Source organism: the organism of the source record quoted next, unplaced genomic scaffold (assembly GCF_019419815.1).
Source record: "Pyrus x bretschneideri cultivar Hongxiangsu unplaced genomic scaffold, Pyrus_bretschneideri_v1 Contig4, whole genome shotgun sequence".
In the NCBI taxonomy this organism is placed as follows: Eukaryota; Viridiplantae; Streptophyta; class Magnoliopsida; order Rosales; family Rosaceae; genus Pyrus; species Pyrus x bretschneideri.
The window spans coordinates 13,133,947-13,156,222 of NW_025999723.1; the positions used below are offsets into that span (position 1 = coordinate 13,133,947).

General features: G+C 39.5%; 1 protein-coding gene and 1 long non-coding RNA gene across 3 annotated transcripts; both read right to left on the reverse strand.

Annotated features, from left to right (window-relative positions):
* Positions 1–377: 377 nt before the first annotated feature.
* LOC103956312 (C-terminal binding protein AN) lies at positions 378–5,376 on the reverse strand. Of its 2 annotated transcripts, XM_009368284.3 has the most exons (7): positions 4,774–5,376; positions 3,785–3,953; positions 3,561–3,691; positions 2,114–2,905; positions 1,932–1,979; positions 1,721–1,834; positions 378–771 (listed from the first exon to the last, which is right to left on the reverse strand). In XM_009368284.3, the coding sequence occupies exons 1-7, from the start codon at positions 5,374–5,376 to the stop codon at positions 697–699; spliced, it is 1,932 nt and encodes a 643-aa protein (XP_009366559.2). In that variant the 3' UTR covers positions 378–696. The 2 variants fall into 2 exon arrangements, with proteins under 2 accessions (XP_009366559.2, XP_048421319.1); XM_048565362.1 differs by lacking the exons at positions 378–771; positions 1,721–1,834 and having other exon boundaries at positions 1,932–2,010.
* A 1,170-nt stretch (positions 5,377–6,546) lies between these two features.
* LOC103956314 lies at positions 6,547–8,590 on the reverse strand. The gene is made up of 2 exons (XR_007251201.1): positions 8,283–8,590; positions 6,547–7,277 (listed from the first exon to the last, which is right to left on the reverse strand). It is a non-coding gene; the product is annotated as an uncharacterized LOC103956314 (long non-coding RNA).
* Between the last annotated feature and the right edge of the window lie 13,686 nt (positions 8,591–22,276).

Sequence of the window (22,276 nt, forward strand, 5' to 3'; positions counted from 1 at the left end):
ACAAACCTATTGATTACTTGTGTTTTTAACCCGAGTTCGTTGTACTACCCCCGTACCTCGTCCATAATATAGAACCGCGTACATAAACTTCGCAGAGCAGTGAGTTCCTCTCTTTGCACTCAAAATTTGAATGGTTATCGTTGCAATGTGGGTCAAATTGAAAGGGCAACAGAAATTTCTCTTTACTCCAAGTACTTGCACGAGTTTTGCTCGTGTCTCAAATGAATTCGAGCACATAACAGCAATTCCAACAGGAAGGCAGATATGGTTTGTGGACAACAAACATCGAACAGATTTTTAGTAAGGCTAATGGTGCATCACGTCACAGCTCTGGATTCCGCACAATAAGCACATCGAAAATCTGTAAATTGGTACGATGATGGAGAAACTTCCCTGAGAGATGAGTTATACAACCGCCATCCCTCGGAACAAAGGATATCACTTATACATTACACAACACATGAACCTCATGTCTGGAGGCTGAATAACCCACAACACAAATCCTCTACCAGCTCATAACATTATGCGAGGAAAACCCGGAAAAAAACAGAGAAAAAAGGAAGTGTAGAGAACCAAAAATAATAAGAATTAGAACGCTTTACAAGTTTCAAGCTGTTTTAAAATGATACAAGCCTCAGAAAGAGGAAAGAATCAGAATGAAAAAGTTAGGCTTCTTACTCTTTTTCCTGTCGCAGTCTAATCAAGCCAACGTGTAACCCCGTCGTCTTCCCCTACGGTGGCCAGAATCTCGATGCTTACATCCAAAACAGCCTACAGTTTTGTATCAATGAAGCATTCGGAAGATGAGATGGATGAAATTGGCAGCAATAATTATAGTTTTATGAAATTCACATGGAATGAACATATGCAGTGTTGACAACAGAAAATGTTCACTCTGAGGCATAAGAGCAAATCATCAGAAAATTATCCTTCATTGAACAATAAGTTCGTCCTTCATTGAATAATAAGCTTGACTTAATTAGCCAAACAAAACCCTCACAATTTAGCACTTCTACAACTATTTGGGCAGAGAATTACAACATAGAGTCTGGAGAACAAGAGGCAAATTTTTATAGTATCATTTCCTGGTCATTTAATGTATAACCCTTAAAAATAAATATAAAGCAAGCACAAAATAATTTAAAATAATAGATTCGGGAGACCAAAGATTTAAACAGGAGAGTTTTCTTCTTTATTTATGCTCGGGGTTGGAGGAAGAGAGATGTTCGTCCAAAGAAAACTTAATCACCTATGGTTATAGAACTACCATTGCTCTTCACTGTGCACCATAGTTGGTAAACTACAGAACGGTATAGTACGTGAAAAATACATACATGTATTATTCAGCAACTTATCTAAAACGATACTTTGAAAATTTGGCCTTTTTTTACATTTTAATATTTATTTATGTTTGTTTTCCAATAATATGTTAAAAATACATATAGAAATACGTGAATTTTATATGTATTATTGAAAAATGTGTCTAAGAGTATTAAACTTGAAAAGTACGTACCTACTTGTATCATATGTTGGAGTTTTTAAAAAGTGCAATTCAACAAATCATTAAGACATGTACGAAAAACGGAATTTAAAAAAAAATACACTCAAGTACGTGTTTTTTACATTCAAAAACTATGTACGTAGTGTCAAATTCGCAATCTAAAATACATGAAAGCAGAATGCAATGCAACTACATAAAATAACTAGTAAAGGAACATACCAAAGGATTTCTACAGTTAACCAGCTTACATTCCTCCAAGGTACCTTCCAACATCCAACTCTCCCAGACATCGAAACTGTGACTAGCAAAGACAAATTCCGTTCTTCTATTTATCTGCAATGTTAATGTAGCACTTGATTTTAATCCCAGATAAATAGGAAGGTAGTCAACTTTTAAGATCAATTTTTAATCTCATTCAAAGTAATATTACCTGCAATAACTTTCCACCAGCAGCAAAAGATCGCAAACCAATTGTGTCCTATAATAAGGAATCGATTATCTCATATCAGCTAACCAGATTGCAATTAACACAGTAGTCAGCATAGATTGAATAAAAGGCTTACAATTTAGGTCTTTAGGTCCAAGAGAATAAGTGAGTTCTTGCATACTTACCTTGCTTCTAATAACAATGAGAAACTGCGCTGCAGGATCTCTTTTTGTTACATTTGACATAGTATCTAGGAACCAACCACCACCTTTAACTCTTTGCCTTGAGACATGGAGAGTGGGACGATCTCTTGCATACAAAGAGACAACATACCCATCCTTCAACAGCTCACCAGGCTTTCCACTAAGCCTCTTAATAGATTTTTGAACCTGTTCGGAAGGAGATACTTGCATTGATTCTATTGGAGTTTTCCTACTTCTCGAGTCCTCTGGGGAGGCAAACCGAGAACTTGAACTTAACGCTTGATCAGTTCCACTCATAGCTGTATCTTCCTCCTGCTGCGAGGTACTTTCTATTTCTCGTGAAGGATCATCTGATTTTTGCCGGGTTTTTTGGTGTGCATGCCTCTTTTTGGCTTTCTTACCTGATCTGCCTCGTCTTACATCAGGTCGAGTGGCACTTTGAGATAAATTTGAAAGTTGGTGCTGGCTAAGAGACTCCTTGGATTTAATAGCTTCTTTATTCTGAGAGCTTTCCGAACTTGCATGATTGACTTCAGTTGGTTGCTCAACAACGGATAGCTGCAAGTTACTTTCTCTGTCCAGCTTATCCGACTCTTCATTTTTATCACCTATTTCACTTTCATTCTCCTCATCAGATACAGAATCTTTTGGAACAATCCCGTCAAAAAAGAATGTCTGCAATATGGAGATAGCTTTCTCCCTTATCTCCATCCATACTTCTTCACTATAATCTGCACTGTGTGGCAGTATCAACACATTGGGCATCTCCTTTACCTGAAGTAAACCCATGATAAGATATCTTAGAACCAACCTGGTATATCGAAATAAGATGCTCCTGATGGGCATCATTCATGCATGTGTAGGAATAAAGACGAAAAATACATAGAATATACTATCATCCAGAAGCAGGTGAAATTTCCATACCCTTCCGCCTTTCATGCCCAAAAGTTATCTTATCAATTTTAACAGCACACAAAACACCATGTGGTTTCAAAGAAAGGCTACAGAGCCACATGTTAGTTCAAAGACAATTTATGCTAAGAATGTAGGTGCATTTTTTTTTTCCTACTCCTATAAGAAAAATCTACATCTAATAATTCAGATACCAAGTGGGCAATCAATGAGAAGATGGGCGAGGCTAGAAAGAATACAACCAGACATACACATAAGTTGCCTATTAGTGCGTACAGTTCGCAAGAGAATATGGTTTATAAATAGTTGAAAGCTCCCAAGCTTTTATGAGCAAGTCCTGACATTCAAACATGGCAAGAAAGTGGCAAAAACTCCAGCAACGGAGTGAAAGAGGAACTAGACTAACTGGATATAATGAAAAGCACACTGAAGCAATCAAGCACAAGTATTTGCCAGAAATTGACACAGTTACACAGCCTACGGTAACATATAGATAGCCCACAAAGAGTTAGCATACCCATGCTTCCATCCATTGTGGCCCTTCAGCACCATCTAAAGCACAACCAGCTAAAATTCCATCAATCAGAAGCTGTTTCACAGAACAATCGTCCAATAGTTGACAGCTTCCTGTGTTTACCAGAAATGAACCTGCACAACAAGACTTAAAATCATTCGATGCTAATATAAAATACAAGGACCACAAAACTCCTTAAACAGGGATCAAAATGAAGAATAATGTACCAGGCTTTACATGCTGTAAGCATTCAGCATTTAGAATCTGAACTGTTTCATTCGTCAGAGCACAGTGCAGTGAGATGAGGTCACTTGCAGCCAATAAATCATTAAGTGTATCCATTCTTCTGGCAGCAGGCGGAAAACTTATGTGAGACCTGCTCACTTTTCCATTCACCTGAGATATTGTATCAGGCAAAACGTTTATACAGTACATAATAAATTCAACCAGAAGAACCAAATATGAGACGCTAAAGTTAGTTCCAAACTAAAAAGTACACAGTGCCAATTCTTAGTCAATTTCCATCAATAAAAGTGGCAAAAACAATTTTATTTCCATAAGAAGTTTCATTAAGTTTACAAGTCGCTTAATTTGAAAAATATATAGTGAAACCATTTCAAGACACTAGACTTTCCAGAATTCATATAATCTTTAGGATACGAGGAAGCAGTACTTCGCAACTAAAACATCAACGTGTACCCACCACCCCAATAGATAATTAAATAAGTAAAAAACTAAAAGTCCACAATTTCTCGACAAGTAATGCATTCTGCTCCTATAAACCCAACCCATTTCCAATCCGAAAAGAAAATATTAATGAACCACAATTTAACTTCAAACATCAAAATGAACCGAATCTACTCTCTCTTGGTTTTTTTTTTTTTTTTTTTCGGCTACCAGATTCATAGTCAATTATACAGTTATACTACATTTTAGGTTGGGAACGTAGATTAGGATCGAATACCCAAACTTTTCCACATTTTCCATCATAATATGCTTCAATAAACATCAGAAAGAAGTTCACTGTCTCAGCAATATCAATATGAACAATAAAAAGCACATTCAAATGTCACATATTTCAGCTACTCAAATGTTAAAACGTAAAAATGAATTCACAAACTTCAAAAGATGCACTCTTCGAGCCACTAAACATCGATTTTTAGTTCAGTTTAGCTGAATATGAGTTTCAGAGAACTAAATTTGATCGAATCAGTACCTCTACGTCTTGAACATCGAAATAGAGAACGTTCATTTTGAAGGCCAAGCTCCTTGTGGCCAGAGACCTAGCCGACGCAGATCTACCGATAATCCCCAAAACCAAGCCTCGACACCGTCTCATCCCGCGGCACAGCGGTTGGATCGAGCCGAGCCATCCCGAAGCGGAGAGTGTGTGGCGGGAGAGCATGTGCGTCCGGCGCAGCAACCCGAGGAAGAGCGCCATAACCGTGTCGGCAATCTCTTCGGCGCGCGATACGTCTACGTGGATGAGCTGGAGCCCCAGGTCTGCGGCCAAGGCCGAGTCTACGGCGCGGTCGGCGGAGCCGAGGCAGAGGATGAGCTGGTAGGGGCGGAGGCGGCGCTGGGCGGCCCGTGGGAGGTAGGCGAGGGACTGGAGGAGCACGGCGGAGGCAGACTCGATCTTGCCTTCCGCGAGGCGACTGAGCGGCACGTGCTCGACGGCGGCGACGCCGGACAAGGACTCCTGCTCCATCCCAAAATCATCGATGCAATTGAGAGTGACGACCAAGGGAAGCGATGAGGGTGAGGTGGTAGGGCTGTTACGGTGGGGCATTGTCACAGGGGATCTGGTGGTGCTCATGGTCGGTGGTGGTGGTGATGGTGATGGTGGATTAGGGTTTTACGCTTGTAATTTTGGGCATTTCTTGGGGTTAAGTCTAGTAATGGCTCTCATTTCTTTGCTGGAGAGTTGAGAGCTTCGAGTGGCCATCCTTGCACACCTACTCCTCTTTGGCTCTGCCGCTCTGTTCACCCACTATTTGCCCCTACCATTTTACATAATTCCCCTCATGTCCCCAACACTTATTAATTTTTTTTAATTTATTTTTTGTGATTTTACTTTTTATTTTTGTTTTGTTTTGTTCCCCTTATTTAGGGAAGGGATGCAGTATCTGCAGTATCTTTTGACGTACTACGGCCAGCAGGGATCAGGATCCTCTCCTACTCTAAGGATGAGGATCCTTGATCACTTTGGATCATTAGATGAAAATCCAATGGTTATAATTATTATAATTTTAAAGGGACTTTATGTTTGTGACCGTTGGATTTTCATCTAACAACCCATATCTCTTGGTCATGAGGATCCTCATCCTTAGATTAGGAGAGGATTCTGTCCGGCCAACAGCACCATAAAAATGTCCTAGTCATGGGAAGTATGGAGCTTATGCTTACGGATTTGGAATATACCCTTATCTGGCTTGACTAATTTGAAATTACTATTTCCAACATTTTATTTTGGTTATTGCCCGTTACTAACAAAAAGAATTCTTATTAACACTCTAAAATTTTCATTTTACATTTTTATACACTTTTCTCGCTAAAGCGTTGATAACAATTCTCTTATAAAATGACCAGATGCATATCCACTAGAAAAGAAAATCCAGCTTAGCACGTGAACCACTAAGTAGCTTGGTATTGAGAAAGTAACCCATTCGGAGTCTTGGTAAGAGAGCGATCGAGCGTGGGCGAGTAATTGTAGTACAACTTTGGTTTAGTTTGTTTCGGTTTGGTATATTACTATATTATTAGATTGGATTAGAGGGGAATATGATTTGGCTGCTACACATTTTGCATAATTTGGATTCTGAATCATGGTTGTACTAACACCTCGCGGAGAAGGCATTGCGTACAACAGTTGTACACAAGAAGTCTGATGAATGAGATATGATACTCTCATGTAAAATACAAAATCTGATCACAAAACATATGTATCTACTACCTACAGGCTACAGAGCAAGAAGAAGCAATTCAATTATTCATCAACAGCTTGCGCACTGCTTGCCCACATCGAATTTTATTAAATGGAGGAATGAGCGAGAAAATAAAAACACGTCAGTCCAAGTGAAGCAACGCTACATTTATCTACAAAAACATCCATGATATGAAGTTTCCCAACCAACTCCAAGGACCGCAAAATTTTCTACAGGACATGAAAAAAATAGACAAATACATGCATCTTCAAGAAAGCAAAGTCAAACCTTGTACAAGCTTGTGCCGGCTGCTAAACAGTCTTCGCTATTACCTACAGCTCCCTCAGATCTTCAAAGCTTATTTTCCTGCCTCGGAAGGCTAAGCTGGTTCTCCACATTGTCACCGTGATGATGTTTCATTGAAACAACATTTCAATGGTCCAGTAACCGGCCTTTGGAGTGAAGTAAACTTCCAACCCGACTGCAAAAACTCATGCTCAACAGATTTGTGTTCGTGCCGTTCTCTCTTCCTCACAATCTTCAATATTTCATTATTGTATTCCCTTGACTTTCCCAAAAGCATTTCTGATTATCCACTTCAGAGAAACCTCCTTCGGAAATTACTGGTAGTCGCTTGATAGGAACGCATGAGCAATCCAACACCAATCCCTATCCCAAGGCCAATTCCAACACCAACTCTAACACCAGCATGCAACCATGTGAGTTGGCTGTCCTCACCAGTGTACATTTCATCGGAGTAGAACTCATGCTCTTCAATTTCAGAGTCTGTAATCTGCATACGATTGCCAATCAAGGACTCCAAGTCAGTTAAAACTACAGATGATAAATATACTTCTTTCCTCCAGTGCAGAGGCTTGCCTAAGTAATGGGGCTAAAGCCTAAACCAACCCAAAACGATAACAAATGCAGGAAGATTAATCACCAATAAAAGCTTGGGAATCATATGTTCAGAAAAACGCACTGAAAAAAGAACATATACCGCTACTAATGCATTTGCAAAATGAAGCTAATCTAGCTGCAATTCCCCCAATGAGCTATATGTTTCGCGTGTGTACGTGCACCAAAAAATTGAAGTAAAGGACCCTAGAATGGGAGGTAAGTTATCAAAGAAACAACAAACATTTCCATCCTAACAGAAACCTTCAATAACCATATCTAGAGAGGGAAAAACTTAACGCAACCCTTTCTCCCTCACTTAGAAAACCACAAAATGGATAGTTTCCAAGTGATATAAATAATCTACGAGATATGAACCAGCAGGTTTTGAAAAGTACTGGACCAAACTTGAGAGCAATAAATTAAATACATGATCCACAACAATTATCTACAAAGTTTCGGTCCCCTGTAGCGCTGTTATGGCGGATTATACTATCATCCCACTTAACAGTAACATTCCCTTAATTAAAATAAGTATGTTCGACAGAAGAGCGACTCATGGAGCATTTTGAAGAGCCTCAAAACACTGCAATTCAATCAAATCAAAGCGTAGTTTAAGAGCCTCATACACATGTACCTACACTTGCAAACACAATTTCCCATCTACAATAGCCATATATGCTAGAAGGCCAGCTAGAAGGCCACAAACTATTGTGCATCCTTTGACATGAATTATTCCCACCTACATAAATTCATCAGAAATCCAATTTCTCTACAACCGCCACCACCAAAATCCTCACAAATTCACAAGGTAGCTACCAACGATTACCGAAACCATATTCAATTCAATCCAATAAAGAACAAAACTTTCAACTACAAATCAATGGCAACATTTCAATACCTGAAGTTTCCGATGGTGAATCATCCCATTACAGCCCTTGCTGTGCTCCTTCCCAACCTCCTCATCCTCTGGAATGGCATCGAGCGCAGCAGTGCCTGGGGGGCCTTCCGCCTCGGACTAAGCCGTATGTTTTTTGTCAATATCATAGGCACACCGGAGCAACACCCGGCGATATAAACCTCAATTGACGGGGCGGAGACCCCGAGTTTCGGCAGAGAAGAACCCGAATTGATCGAGGCGGGCATGTAGCAATCCATGGGAAAGATTGATGAGGTGGATTTGTAATTTTGTACGTGTGAGGTGATTGGCTAAAGATGGGAACCAAGATCCTCGCCGGATCCATTTCTAAAATCATGCAATCGTGTTCGTTTATCGTATATCGTGTGATCAGTTTTTGTTAGGTACTATTTATATTTGACTTTTAAATTTTAAATTTTAAATGATTTATGATCGCACGATATATGATGAACAGACACGATTGAGTGATCCCTAAGATCCCTAAGGAATGGATTCAGCGAGGATCCTTGCTCTAAAGATGGGTGCAGCATGCATGCAGGAGTCATCGGTGCGTGACATGTCGTTAAAACAAATGAAAAATCTTTGTTGTTTTCTCTCTTTGTTGAAAATGTTGATGGGTAGTGAATGCCACAGTGTCTTGGTGGAGTTTTTCAATGCTCTCACAGATTGGTTTTTAACATTGGCATTGTTTATGACTACACACACATTATCAATTCCCATAACAAATTGAAAACTGACTTTGGGAATGCAGGATACCACATTGTCAAAAGTGTGTTGTAAATTTCAAATGTAGTAATATGAGTTGCTCTATAAATAGAGCACTAGACTGCAATCAAAAGATACAGAAAATATACAGATAGAAAGAAAGAAAGATCAATAACATCATCTATTCCTCTGTATTTATTTGTTATCATCTTGTGCTATAGTTTTAGTGTAACATTTTACATTTGCCTCGCACCTACCTATTAAAAGGTTATCTCTCTAATTTTGACTTATTTATAACACGTTATCAGCACGAGTCTCTAAAATATAATCCTTCTCTCATTTCTCTTCGCCGAACGAAAGAAAGAAAAAATGTTTCCCTTAAGGTTTTTACTGTTCATCTTCTTCCTCTGCCTTAACTGCGTGGTATACCCTCGTGACGAACTGTTTGCTCCATGCCTACTCTTAGTTCTCAACCTAACGATTACATACATCTTTGATTTCTTATTTGGTGTAGAGATTGATTACTAACCCAGTATTTATGTTAATTTTATTGCAATCCAAGATAGTGCAGGTACAATCGCCCATCTTGAACTACAAATTTATTCTTACTGCGATCCAAGACAGTGCGGTATCATCGCCTATCTTGGACTGCAGATTTAATTTTACTGCAAATTTTACGTGGAGCGGTATAATCGCTCACCCTACCCTGCATATTTAAATTTGCCTGATGTTTAACTTTATTGCAAATTTAGGTGGTGCGGTATAATAGCCTACCTTGCTCTGCGTATTTAAATTTTCCTGCTACTTGAGTGGTGCGGAATAATCGCCCATTCTATGTTACATTATTTCAATGAGAATGGTGCGGTACAATTGCCCTCCTCATTCATCCTGAAAATCTCGAGCCAGAAGTTTTGAGTGCTTATCATTTTGGCCTGAAGATCAAAATGAAAAATTTGTAAGAATCAGAAGTTCTAACATTATATTCCTCCAAGAATACATATTATTGCAAGTTCTTACACATCTCATTTTCTTCCAGAAAAGAAAATGGCGAACTTGGCGAAACTTGAATTTGCTGCCTGGAAATTACCGAGAAGAATTACCTTACCTGGTTACTGGATACTAAGATCCATCTAGAAGTAGAGAATCTTGGAGATACCATCAGGGAAGAGAGTAGCTCATCATTTCAAGATCGGGCGAAGGCCATGATTTTCATTCGTCGCCATCTTTATAAGACGCTAAAAAACAAGTACTTAATAGTTGAGGATCCGTTAGCTCTCTGGAATGCTTGAGAAACAAATACAATCATCAGACAACGGTGATTCTTCCAAGGGCTCGCTATGAGTGGACTCATCTGAGGATTCAGGACTTCAAGTCAGTGGCAGAGTACAATTTTGTGTTGATCAGAATTACCCATCAAATGAAGCTCTGTGGGGATACTATTACTGAGGAACATATGCTGGAAAAGACTTTCAGCATATTTCATGCCTCTAACGTACTCCTGTAGCAACAGTATAGAGCGTGAGGCTACACTGAGTACAACCAGCTGATATCTGTGCTCTTAGTAGCTGAACAGAACAATGAGCTCCTGATGAAAAACTATCATTTCCAACCTACTAGATTTGCACCATTCCCAGAAGTGAATGTTGCTTCCTCGAAGTGAACGCCACATCCTCTGGTGGTGATAATCATAAATGAGGATGTAGCCATAAGCGAGATCGGTGGAATAGGAAAGGCAAGAACTATGGAGTTCAGTTTCACAATCAGATTTTGAGGCATAATTCAGGCCCGAACTTCAAAAATGTGAATTGTCACAAGGGCAAAGCTCATATGAACAATGCTCTTAGGAACTCTGAAGAAGCCTGCCATAGGTGTGGTGGTAATGGGCATTGGGCGCGTACTTGTCGTACCCCAAAACATCTGGTGGATCTGTATCAAGCCTCCCTTGAGGAGAAGGGTGTCGAAACCAATTTTCTTGACCAGGCTAAACTAATGGATATACCTAATCTAGTGTTTGACTTATCAGGGCAGTTGAACACAACTCATCTATATGGTTCAGATTTTATTGTGGAAAGGGGAATGAAGTATACCGGTCCGACTAAATCATTTATGTTTGATGTACTTTTATTATGCTGAAAACTATCATTTCAATTCAATAAAAGTGACATTTCCTGTTATAAGTTGTTTGTTAACTATGATTCCATTTATTCAGAAAGTATGGATAAAAACTGTGGTTATTCTCAGAACATGAGAAATGGCGAAGATATTTGTCTTGCAGACAGCGCAACCATACATACAATACTTTGTGATCAAAAGTATTTCTTAAGCTTAATACTTACAAGAGTAGGGGTAACAACAATATCAGAACCTTCAGATGTAATTGAAGGCATAGAGAAAGCCCAGATTATGTTACCAAATGAAACAATATTGTCCATATAGGATGCATTGTATGCTACTCGATCTACTCGAAATTTATTGAGTTTCAAAGACATACCCTTAAATGGATACCACATTGAAACGAAAAATGTAGAAAATGTGGAATATCTATGGATTACCTTCAATGATACCTAGAAGCGTATATTGGAGAAGTTGCGTAGTTTGTCGAGTGGATTGTATTATACATACATAAGGACAATTGAATCACATACTGTCATGAACCAGAAGTTCATTGATTCAAAAGTTTACATGCTTTGGCATGACCGTCTGGGTCATCCAGGATCTACCATGATGCGTATGATCATTACCAAATCTCATGGACATCCATTAGTGAGCAAACACATTGCTATCTCAAATGATAATCCTTGCAAAACTTGTTCTCAAGGGAATTTGGTAATTAGACTATCACAACTAAAGGTTGATGCTGAATCTCTATCATTTCTGCAAAGAATTCAAGGGGATATTTGTGGGCCTATTCTACCATCTTGTGGACCATTTCAATATTTTATGGTTTTGGTTGATGCATCTACTTCATGGTCACATGTTTGTCTCTTGTCTACTTGGAATGTAGCCTTTGCAAGACTTCTTGCTCAAATAATTAAGTTACGAGCACAGTTCCCAGATTATCCCATTAAGTCAATCTGACTTGATAACGTTGGTGAATTTACGTCTCAAACCTTTGATGATTATTGCATGACATTGGGCATTGATGTTGAACACCCTGTTCCTCATGTCCATACTCAAAATGGTTTAGCAGAAGCATTGATCAAGCGGTTTCAGTTAATAGCTCACACTTTGCTTATGAAAACCAAATTGCCAGTCTCTGTATGGGGACATGTCATCTTACATGCTGTATCATTGGTTCGATTCAGACCTATAGCCAACCATCAATACTCCTCAGTACAACTCGTGTTTAGACATCAACCAAACATTTCAGATTTACGAGTTTTTGGTTATACTGTTTATGTGCCTATTGCACCACCGTAACGTACTAAAATGGGACCTCAGCATAGACTGAGAATTTACATGGGTTTTGATTCACCATCTATCATTATATATTTGAAACCCTTGACAGGTGATATGTTTATAGTTCGTTTTGCTGATTGTCACTTTGATGAGACATTATTCCCATCGTTAGAGGGAGAATAGACCATTCCAGAAGAATGGAAAGAGCTGACATGGGTTGTTCCTACCTTGTCTCATTTTGATCCTCGCAGCATTCAATGTGAAAATGAAGTGAAAAAGATTGTTCATCTTCAAAGCATTGTCAATCAAATGCCAGATGCATTTAATGATGCTATGAAAGTGACAAAATCAAATATATCAGCTGCAAATGCACCTGTAAGAATTGATGTCCCTGTTGAACAAAATAAAATGGCAACGAATGATTCATCTGGTGCACGCTTGAAGCGTGGTAGACCCCCAGGTTCAAAAGATTCAGCCCCTCGAAAGAGAAAGTCGAGGGCATAGCTGAATCCAAATGAAATCATTCAGGAGGAGAAAATGAATGATAAATTCATAATTCATGATTTTGGACTTCTAGAAAAAGAAAATGTCTTTGATAAGACACATGTCCCTGATAGGAGCATATTCATGCGACTTAAATGGCTTGTTCTCGTGCATTTACGTTATGTTTCTCTAGTTATTTTAGTCCTTTATGCTTCTTTTGTGTGTTTTCAGGTTCTAAGGGCTTAGGGAGCAAGAAAGTGCATTTTGAGGCTATTTGGAGCATTTTTGGGCATGAATTGGATAGCTTAATCATGGAGCAAAGACGATGGACGAAATTGAAGCCTTGTATGCTCTTTGGGACATAAAACAAAGGGCCTAGCCCAATCAAACAATCCATCAAAGCCATGCAAAACCACCAACACATGCACTCACATGCATTCACATGCATTTCAAGCACCAAACATTCTTCTTTGCTGTGCCTTCCCCTTAGATTTTCAACCCACATGCAACTCTTCATCATGCAAAACCACTAACACATGCACTCACATGCATTCACACACACTTCACACAATTCCATAAGCCTTGCCACACATTCACCCACATGCACATTCAACCCATCACCCATTCACCTTGTGCCGTGCACATTCCCTAACATTTCCAGCTTTTCTTCATTATTATTCCCCCTTTGTTCCAGCCATTTCCAACCCACATGCACCCTTTATTCTTCATCATTCCAGCCATGCACATTTAATCATTCATCCCATCTCAGCGGCACCATTTATTCCACCCTAGAGCCTCATTATTCAATCTATCATTCAGCCATCTTCCACCCCCTTTAATCATTTAACCCACATACATTCACACAAACAAAATTCACATGCAAAACAGCAACCATTCCAACACAAAACAGCCCATCCTTTGCCGTGCATAACCTTGACATTTCTAACCTAATCCACAACTTTTCCTAGCTGTTTTGCATGTGCATTCCCCATTCAAACTTCCAGCCTTCCCACTACATTATTGCAGCTGCATCCTCTCACCCTTTAATCATTAAGCACATGCAAAACTTCATCATTCATCACACATCCCTTAGCATGCAAAACAGCACCCATTTCAGCACCAAAGAAGCCTTGACGTGACCTTCACATGCTTTCCAGCTTTCCACCAGCTTTCCTAGCTGTTTTTCCACCACATTCCAGCCACTTGCATGCTTAAACAAACAACCATATACACCTTCATTCTTCGTATAAAAACCCTTGCATTCCCATTACCTAAACACATCTCATTTTCATACACAACACACCTCAAAACAGCAACCATTTCATCACCCAATCTGCCCAATGAGCCTTTGCCGTGCACCTCACACCAAAACACTCCTTAGGCCGTGGCTTCCCCTTCCATTTCTGCACCTTATCTACTCCATTCCCATATACACACCACCCCAACAACATCCCTTAGACCTTATGCTACAACGAAGAGGAGGAGAAGAGTGCCTAAACGTTCATACAATTCAAGTTTGAGTTGTTGGAATGTTTAGATGTTTCTTTTCCTCGATTCCAATGTTTAATTTCAATTCTCTTTGTTTTGTACGTATGAGGAACTAAACCCCCCTTGGCTAGGGGGGATTCGAAATATATGTTTATGCTTGCAATATGATTTGATTACTTCTAATTACGTTTCATAAGTTGTGAATTCAATTTGTTTAACTGTTTGATTGATAACCTATTTATGTATGTTTATTGAGAGTGGACGCTTAATTTTCATGCATGAATTTGACGCTAGAATATAAGTGAGTTTCACGTAATAGTTATGAACTTATATTCACAAGTAGTGGAGGTTGCTTATAAACAATCGCGTTAAACAAATTCTTGGCATAAGTTTCATGCAATCATAGTAACGAATGCCTCGTCAACACTTATAGTTTTCATGATGCTTAATGATTCTTGCTTGTATCTCTATTATGCAATTCATGTAGGGAACTTGTGAGGAATGCTTTGGGTTGTCGTATGCAATCATCCAATTCATTAACTTAAGGAAAACTTGACGGTTAATTTAAGCGGACCTAATTAACCCGGGGTGTTGAGAATTCATGGTTTATTGAAAAGCAATTAGAAATCATTTTGTATGCAAGTATAACATGTGTTGAGATGAACCCCTTAGCTAGCTTCCCATCCATTCATTTCCGTCAAATTCGTATTTACAATTTCTTTTCTTTACAATCTATCCATTTTAGTTTAAATTCGTCCAAACCTCAATCCCCCCCATATTTTGTTTAGTCTTAGTCTTAATCTATCTTATTTTAAGTTTTGCATTCTTTGAGTCTAGTATAGCGTTTTAAACTTGTTTTTACGTTTTTGAGTCAAATCCAAGTGATTAACAATTCCTCCTAATCCCCGGTCCAGAACGATCCCTACTTATACTTATACTACAATTGACAAAAAGAGGGTTTAATTTGTGTGCGTATAATTCTCGCATCAAATTTTGGCGCCGTTGCCGGGGATTAACAACTTTGCTAATCTCTTGGATTGTTTTATTTTCGTTTGTGTATATATATTTTTAGTTTTATTTTGTTGATTTTAGAAGCAAGACATGGCACTTGATAGTGCTTCTCTTTTGTCACAGCTTATGGAAGAGTACCAAATGCAAAGAGTTGGTACATTTGATCATAATCAATCAAGGAATGACGTGTTTTCCAATAATTACAATTCAGATTGGAGTGATCATTCAAACTTTATGTGGTGGGAACCTCAACATATTCAACAAAAAGGATATTGGCAGCCCTATGAGGAGTTCTAGTCAACGTCTATACATCCACCACAACCTCATATACCATATGCCCAACCAAACTCAGGTGTGTCAATAGATTATAATCAAGCTCTTGATGAATTAATTTCTTTGGTGCAGGGCTCACAAAACCAAGTCGAGGAGGCTCAACAAGGAGAATATTGGCAACCATATGAGGAGTTCTATACAACACCTATGCAGCCACCACAACCTGCCCAAACAAATTCAAGTAAGTCTTTGTATAATGATATGGTTAGTGAGTTACTCACCAATTTGTCTCAGGGGCAAGAAGATCAAAACAAAGTAAGGCACAATCAAGACAAAAGGTTGGACAACTTGAAAAAGCAAATTGGGTAGATAGCGGAGTTCGTAGGACAATTTTAAGACCAAGGCAAACTCCATATTTCAACCATTGCAAATCCGAAGGAAGATTTTGAAATCCATAATGCTATCACCTTGGGAAGTGCTATGGAAGTTGGAGCTGACCTAAAAATGTCCAAACATAGCCTAGAAGTGGATGAGGAGCTGCTAATTGAGGAGGAGGAAGAAGACATGCACACAGCAAGGGTAGAACAACCCTTGCCGCAGCCCCCTAAGCCTTTTAAACCACCCACCACAAGTAAGGACGTCCCAATTCCATGTTATTATGATGTTATTCCACCCAATGTCCCTTTTCCTAGCAGGTTTTTGATTCCCAACCAAGAAGAGAGTAAAAAGGACATCGTGGAAGCCTTCCCAAAGGTGCAAAATGCTATTCCAATTCTTGGTGCAACACAGCAAGTTTTAGATGGTGTTGAATTCTTCAAAGGACTTTGTACACCAAGAAGAATGATTCAAGAGAAGGTAGTGGCTGGAGAAGATGTAGAAGGCATCAAAGAGGACATATTTGAAACCACAAAACCCAAAGAAGTTGAATTTGATGACATTGGACAAGTCATAACCATCACATGCAATCTGGCCAAGTCCAATATCCCTGAAACTTTCAAGGAAGGGGTGTTTATTCTTGAGTTTATGTCGGAGCACACAAGTAAGCCACCTCCCCGAATTTCAATTTTGTTTTATACTAATATGTTGTTAATGATCCAGGCACCCACTCTAGAATTTAAACCATTACCGAATCATCTCAAGTATCACCCCCCATTCAAAGATCAATTCCATGTCATGGGTCTTAAGTGAGCCTAAGAAGGTCTCGTCCGGCTGCAAGACGTAAAAGAAAGCGCTACTCGGGAGGCAACCCAATACAGTGAATAAAACAAAGCTTGTTCATTGATTTTCGAGAAATTACAAATGTATCTAACAAAGAAAGAGAATGATGGAGCCTTCACAAGGGTTGTGTACGTGAAGCCCCACTACGTGGCAACACTCTCGGAGCGGGAGGCATCGGAGCGGGAGGCATCGGAGCGGGAGGAACAGGAGATAGATCATTCAAGGCCCCAATCCTTGGTGGAACGCTAGATGACGCAGGAAAAAGGTGCTTCAAGAAGAAAGACGCAAGCCTTTGACGGTCATTTTGAATTCGACCTTGAGATTCTTGCATCTCATCAAGCTTCCTCTTCATGCTTGTCGAATAATTATTGGCAAGCACGTGCAAACTTCTATTCTCGTGCTTAAGTTGTTTGATCTCTTACTTAAGACTCTCCACCTCCGCCATAAATGATTCAACCTGACAGGAGCGAGCAAGTAGGCGTTGGCCCATGTTGGACACAGAGCTAGCGCACTGAACACTGAGAGCCAGGGACTCTTGAACGACCAACTCATCGGACCGTCCTGAAAGCAGCTGACTATCTTTGGGAGTGAGGAGGTTCCGAGCTACTATCGTAGCTGTTGTTGCATCCGTCATCACAGAGTCTTCACCTGTAAGAGGGCCATGAGAAGATAAGAAAGACGGGCACCATACCTTACCCTGACGAGGCGCAACCGGATCATTACTGAGACTCAAATCTAAGCAAAGGTTAGATGGGTTAGATGAGCTAGCCATTGTTCAAGAAGTTAAAAGAGAAGGGTTGGATGGAGTGAAATCTCGACGGGCCGGAGACGATTTTTGGGCAATCTTCAAAGTGTGCATGCTAGAGGTGATCGATCACCTCTATTAAAGGAGAGGCGTTCACCGATTCAGAAATGAAGAGACACCACTCTTCAAAGCCGGATTTTTCGGCGTAAAGATCACCAGCTCTTCAGACGCAATCCCGGCTTTTCAGATAAAGCGTGTAACTTTGTCAAAAGCTCCCGGCTTTTCAGAAGACGCGTGGAAGGCGAGAAAGCAGCTGCACACTTTTGCCGACAAGCGTGGGTGACAAAGCCGAAAGCTCCCGGCTTTTCAAAAAACGAGTGCAACTTTGTCAAAAGCTCCCGGCTTTTCAGAAAACGCGTGCCATTTTGTCAAAAGCTATCTGACAAAGCTGAAGACGCATGGAGGACATTGCCGCATCCGCACTGCCAATTGCCATTACAATTCCTATATATATCAACATTTATGGCAAGGCATACACCCACAAACACATAATTCTTCTTCTCGGCCGAAAATGTAAGCTGCAACCAACCCTCTCAAACATGCTCAGTCTTCTTCTTCTCTTGAGAACACATTTTCAACCATTGATGTATCCCCCAAAGAAGATACCAAATGCCTGGAGTACAAATGAGGCAAGAGGAAACGGTGGATCGAAGCATGTGGAGACATTCGCTGCTTCTGCAAAAGCAAAAGTATCTCATATCATGAAGGGCGAAAGCAAAGGTATCTCATATCATGTTCTTTCCCTGTCATTTCCTTTGTCCTTGTTATTACTCGCATGGCAAAGTAAAGTGAGCAATCAGCCGGCACTTGGAGTCAGTCTTCTGATCTGGAACCAACTACCTGGAATCTATTCCCTGGTTGCTTACCTAGCGTTGCTCTCGAGTAGTCATCTTCAAAGGTTGATACACTTCCAGAGAAGGGACCACATCGGCTTGGAGAACAGCTAAGATGAGTGACGAGGAAACATCAATCTTGTGGATAGTCAGCAAACGCAACAACTGCATATGATGAGTTATCCTCTAACCCTCTTCAATACGAATTGGAAAGATTGAACAAAGAAACAGGTCATCACCTCCACCTCGTGCTTGCCTGCCATGTGTCAGAATCCTCCAGCTCAGTTCAAGAGTAGCACAAAGGAAAATCAACGATTGGAGGAAACCAAAAGAATCCTCCAGCTCAGTTCAAGAGTAGCCTGTGGAAAAACTCAAGATCAAGCCTCACTGCAATCACCAAGGAGAAGATGGAATTTACACTCCATAACCAGATTTGCATCCCTAAAACTTTTCTCTTTGTTAGATACATTCTGCCATATTTAGTATGTTTAGTTGCTGTTTATGTGTTTACTTTTGTTTGGTGTGAATTTAGGCTTAAAACATTGAGGACAATGTTTGATTGAAGTGTGGGGGGGGTAACTAAGTATGTTGATGCAAATTCGTTGGATTTTATCACCCATAACTTCAAGTGTTGTTTCTTGCTGTTTTAAAATGTTTTTAAGCTAATTTGGAGTGTTTTAGTGTGTTTTGTTTTATAACTCCGAAAATCACATAAAAATTTGAAAAACATGTTTTGAAAAGCCTAAAAAGAGTGTTTTGAGTCGTTTTTGTGTGTTTGTGTCTTAGGGTACCTTCCAACACAATGATAAGGATTTGGTTTGTAATTGCATGACTGTTAAAAAGAGTTATAAACATAGAGAAAAGTTTGATTTACTCTTGGTATATGCTTGGTTATGGTTATAATGTATGACTTCACATGCAATCATAAAAGAAAAATTCATTTTTGTAACATGCTTGAAGGAAGGAACTCAAACAAACGCTACAACCCTGTGAGACTCGAGCCATTACCTTCTTTGGAGAGTTATAATCTGTGATTCTTTGTTTTCTAAAGTTGTTGCATGATCTCATTATTCCTTGCTTGGTTGCTACTTAGAATGCAATTGTATCATGATAGAACTAAATGCTAGAACTTATATCTGTTTCATTCAAAGCATGACATTGAATTGCATAACATATATCAAGATGAAGTTGTGCAGTTGCCACCATAGCCAAATAGCCTTACGTCCCATATTTCGTATATGTTGTAAGTTTTAACCCCGTTGAGCTTTGTTTAGCCTTTATTCTTTGTTAACCCACAATTATCCTCACCTAGCCTAGAGTAGGACCACCCATACCTTTGTTCTTGAAGCATAGTAAAAGCATAACTCAAGATGATTTCCTTTTGATCATTGCATTGCAGAAAACAAGTGTGGGGGAAGGATTCTTGATATATGGGTATGCCAAAAGTCTTGAATGAGGCACGACAAAGAAAAGAAAGAAAAGAAAAAAAAAAAAAAAAGGAGTTAAAAAGATGTGAAAAAGTATTCTCAAGTGTTGTTTGTTGAAGGAAGGGTCCAAAACGTTGAATTCGGCCCTAATTGATTGCTTGAAACTTCCCTTTGAGATTAAAAGTTGATTTCTGCATTCAAAAGTGAATTCTAAGTCGATTCGAATGCTTTGCTCACTATTTCTTTGAGAACCTTTGTTTTCCATATCCCTTCTTTGTTAGCCAAACACCCCAAGCCCCATTACAACCCTTGTCTTCTATCTTGAGTGTTGTGCATTTCAATTTGTAGAGTTTGAACTTGTTATGAGCATATGGTGTCACTGGTTCTCGCGTCTAAGTAGTAGCATTCCATTCATGAGATCATATCTAAACATGCTTATTAACTCCAGAAATTGCATTCTTTGTGATACATATATGTGAGTGTTCGTTTTCATGTTTACATCAATCTTCTCACATATACTTAGTGTAGGATGTGTAGTCAGAAAATCTGAGTGAAAATTGAGCGCATATCTTGTGAGGAATTGAGCAAATTCTCTAAGGCATGTTACTACATTCAAAACATGGTTTTAAATGCTTAATTGTAAAATAGTATGTGGTGACTATGATTAAGAATGTACTTAAGTGTGAAGATGACTAAAATATGTGGCAATGATGATTTTTAACATGTCATGTGCATTGGAAATCCCTAAGATGATTGTTGGAAGGTTTAGGTTGTGTTTTACTTGTTTTGTTTCGTTTTGTTTTGTTTTTTTTTTTTCTGTTTTCCTCGAGGACTAGCAAAAGCTAAGTGTGGGGGAATTTGATAGGAGCATATTCATGCGACTTAAATGGCTTGTTCTCGTGCATTTACGTTATGTTTCTCTAGTTATTTTAGTCCTTTATGCTTATTCTGTGTGTTTTCAGGTTCTAAGGGCTTAGAGAGCAAGAAAGTGCATTTTGAGGCTATTTGGAGTATTTTTGGGCATGGATTGGATAGCTTAATCATGGAGCAAAGACGATGGACGAAATTGAAGCCTTGTATGCTCTTTGGGACATAAAACAAAGGGCCTAACCCAATCAAACAATCCATCAAAGCCATGCAAAACCACCAACACATGCACTCACATGCATTCACATGCATTTTAAGCACCAAACATTCTTCTTTGCCATGCCTTCCCCTTAGATTTCCAACCCACATGCAACTCTTCATCATGCAAAACCACCAATACATGCACTCACATGCATTCACACACACTTCACACAATTCCACAAGCCTTGCCACACATTCAACCCATCACCCATTCACCTTGTGCCGTGCACATTCCCTAACATTTCCAGCTTTTCTTCATTATTATTCCCCCTTTGTTCCAGCCATTTCCAACCCACATGCACCCTTTATTCTTCATCATTCCAGCCATGCACATTTAATCATTCATCCTATCTCAGCCGCACCATTTATTCCACCCTAGAGCCTCATTATTCAATCTATCATTCAGCCATCTTCCACCCCCTTTAATCATTTAACCCACATACATTCACACAAACAAAATTCACATGCAAAACAGCAACCATTCCAACACAAAACAGCCCATCCTTTGCCGTGCATAACCTTGACATTTCTAACCTAATCCACAACTTTTCCTAGTTGTTTTGCATGTACATTCCCCATTCAAACTTCCAGCCTTCCCACTACATTATTGCAGCTGCATCCTCTCACCCTTTAATCATTAAGCACATGCAAAACTTCATCATTCATCACACATCCCTTGGCATGCAAAACAGCACCCATTTCAGCACCAAAGAAGCCTTGCCGTGACCTTCACATGCTTTCCAGCTTTCCACCAGCTTTCCTAGCTGTTTTTCCACCATATTCCAGCCACTTGCATGCTTAAACAAACAACCATATACACCTTCATTCTTCGTATAAAAACCCTTGCATTCCCATTACCTAAACACATCTCATTTTCATACACAACACACCTCAAAACAGCAACCATTTCATCACCCAATCTGCCCAATGAGCCTTTGCCGTGCACCTCACACCAAAACACTCTTTAGGCCGTGGCTTCCCCTTCCATTTCTGCACCTTATCTACTCCATTCCCATATACACACCACCCCAACAACATCCCTTAGACCTTATGCTACAACGAAGAGGAGGAGAAGAGTGCCTAAACGTTCATACAATTCAAGTTTGAGTTGTTGGAATGTTTAGGTGTTTCTTTTCCTCGATTCCAATGTTTAATTTCAATTCTCTTTGTTTTGTACGTATGAGGAACTAAACCCCCCTTGGCTAG

Excerpts from the sequence above, each read along its gene's own strand:
- LOC103956312 (XM_009368284.3), bottom strand. The coding sequence starts at position 5,376 with ATGAGCACCACCAGATCCCCTGTGACAATGCCCCACCGTAACAGCCCT. Across the intron at positions 1,835-1,931 it reads CTGGTGGAAAGTTATTGCAG|ATAAATAGAAGAACGGAATT; the intron begins GTAATATTACTT and ends TTAACATTGCAG. Across the intron at positions 772-1,720 it reads TTAACTGTAGAAATCCTTTG|GCTGTTTTGGATGTAAGCAT; the intron begins GTATGTTCCTTT and ends ACAAAACTGTAG.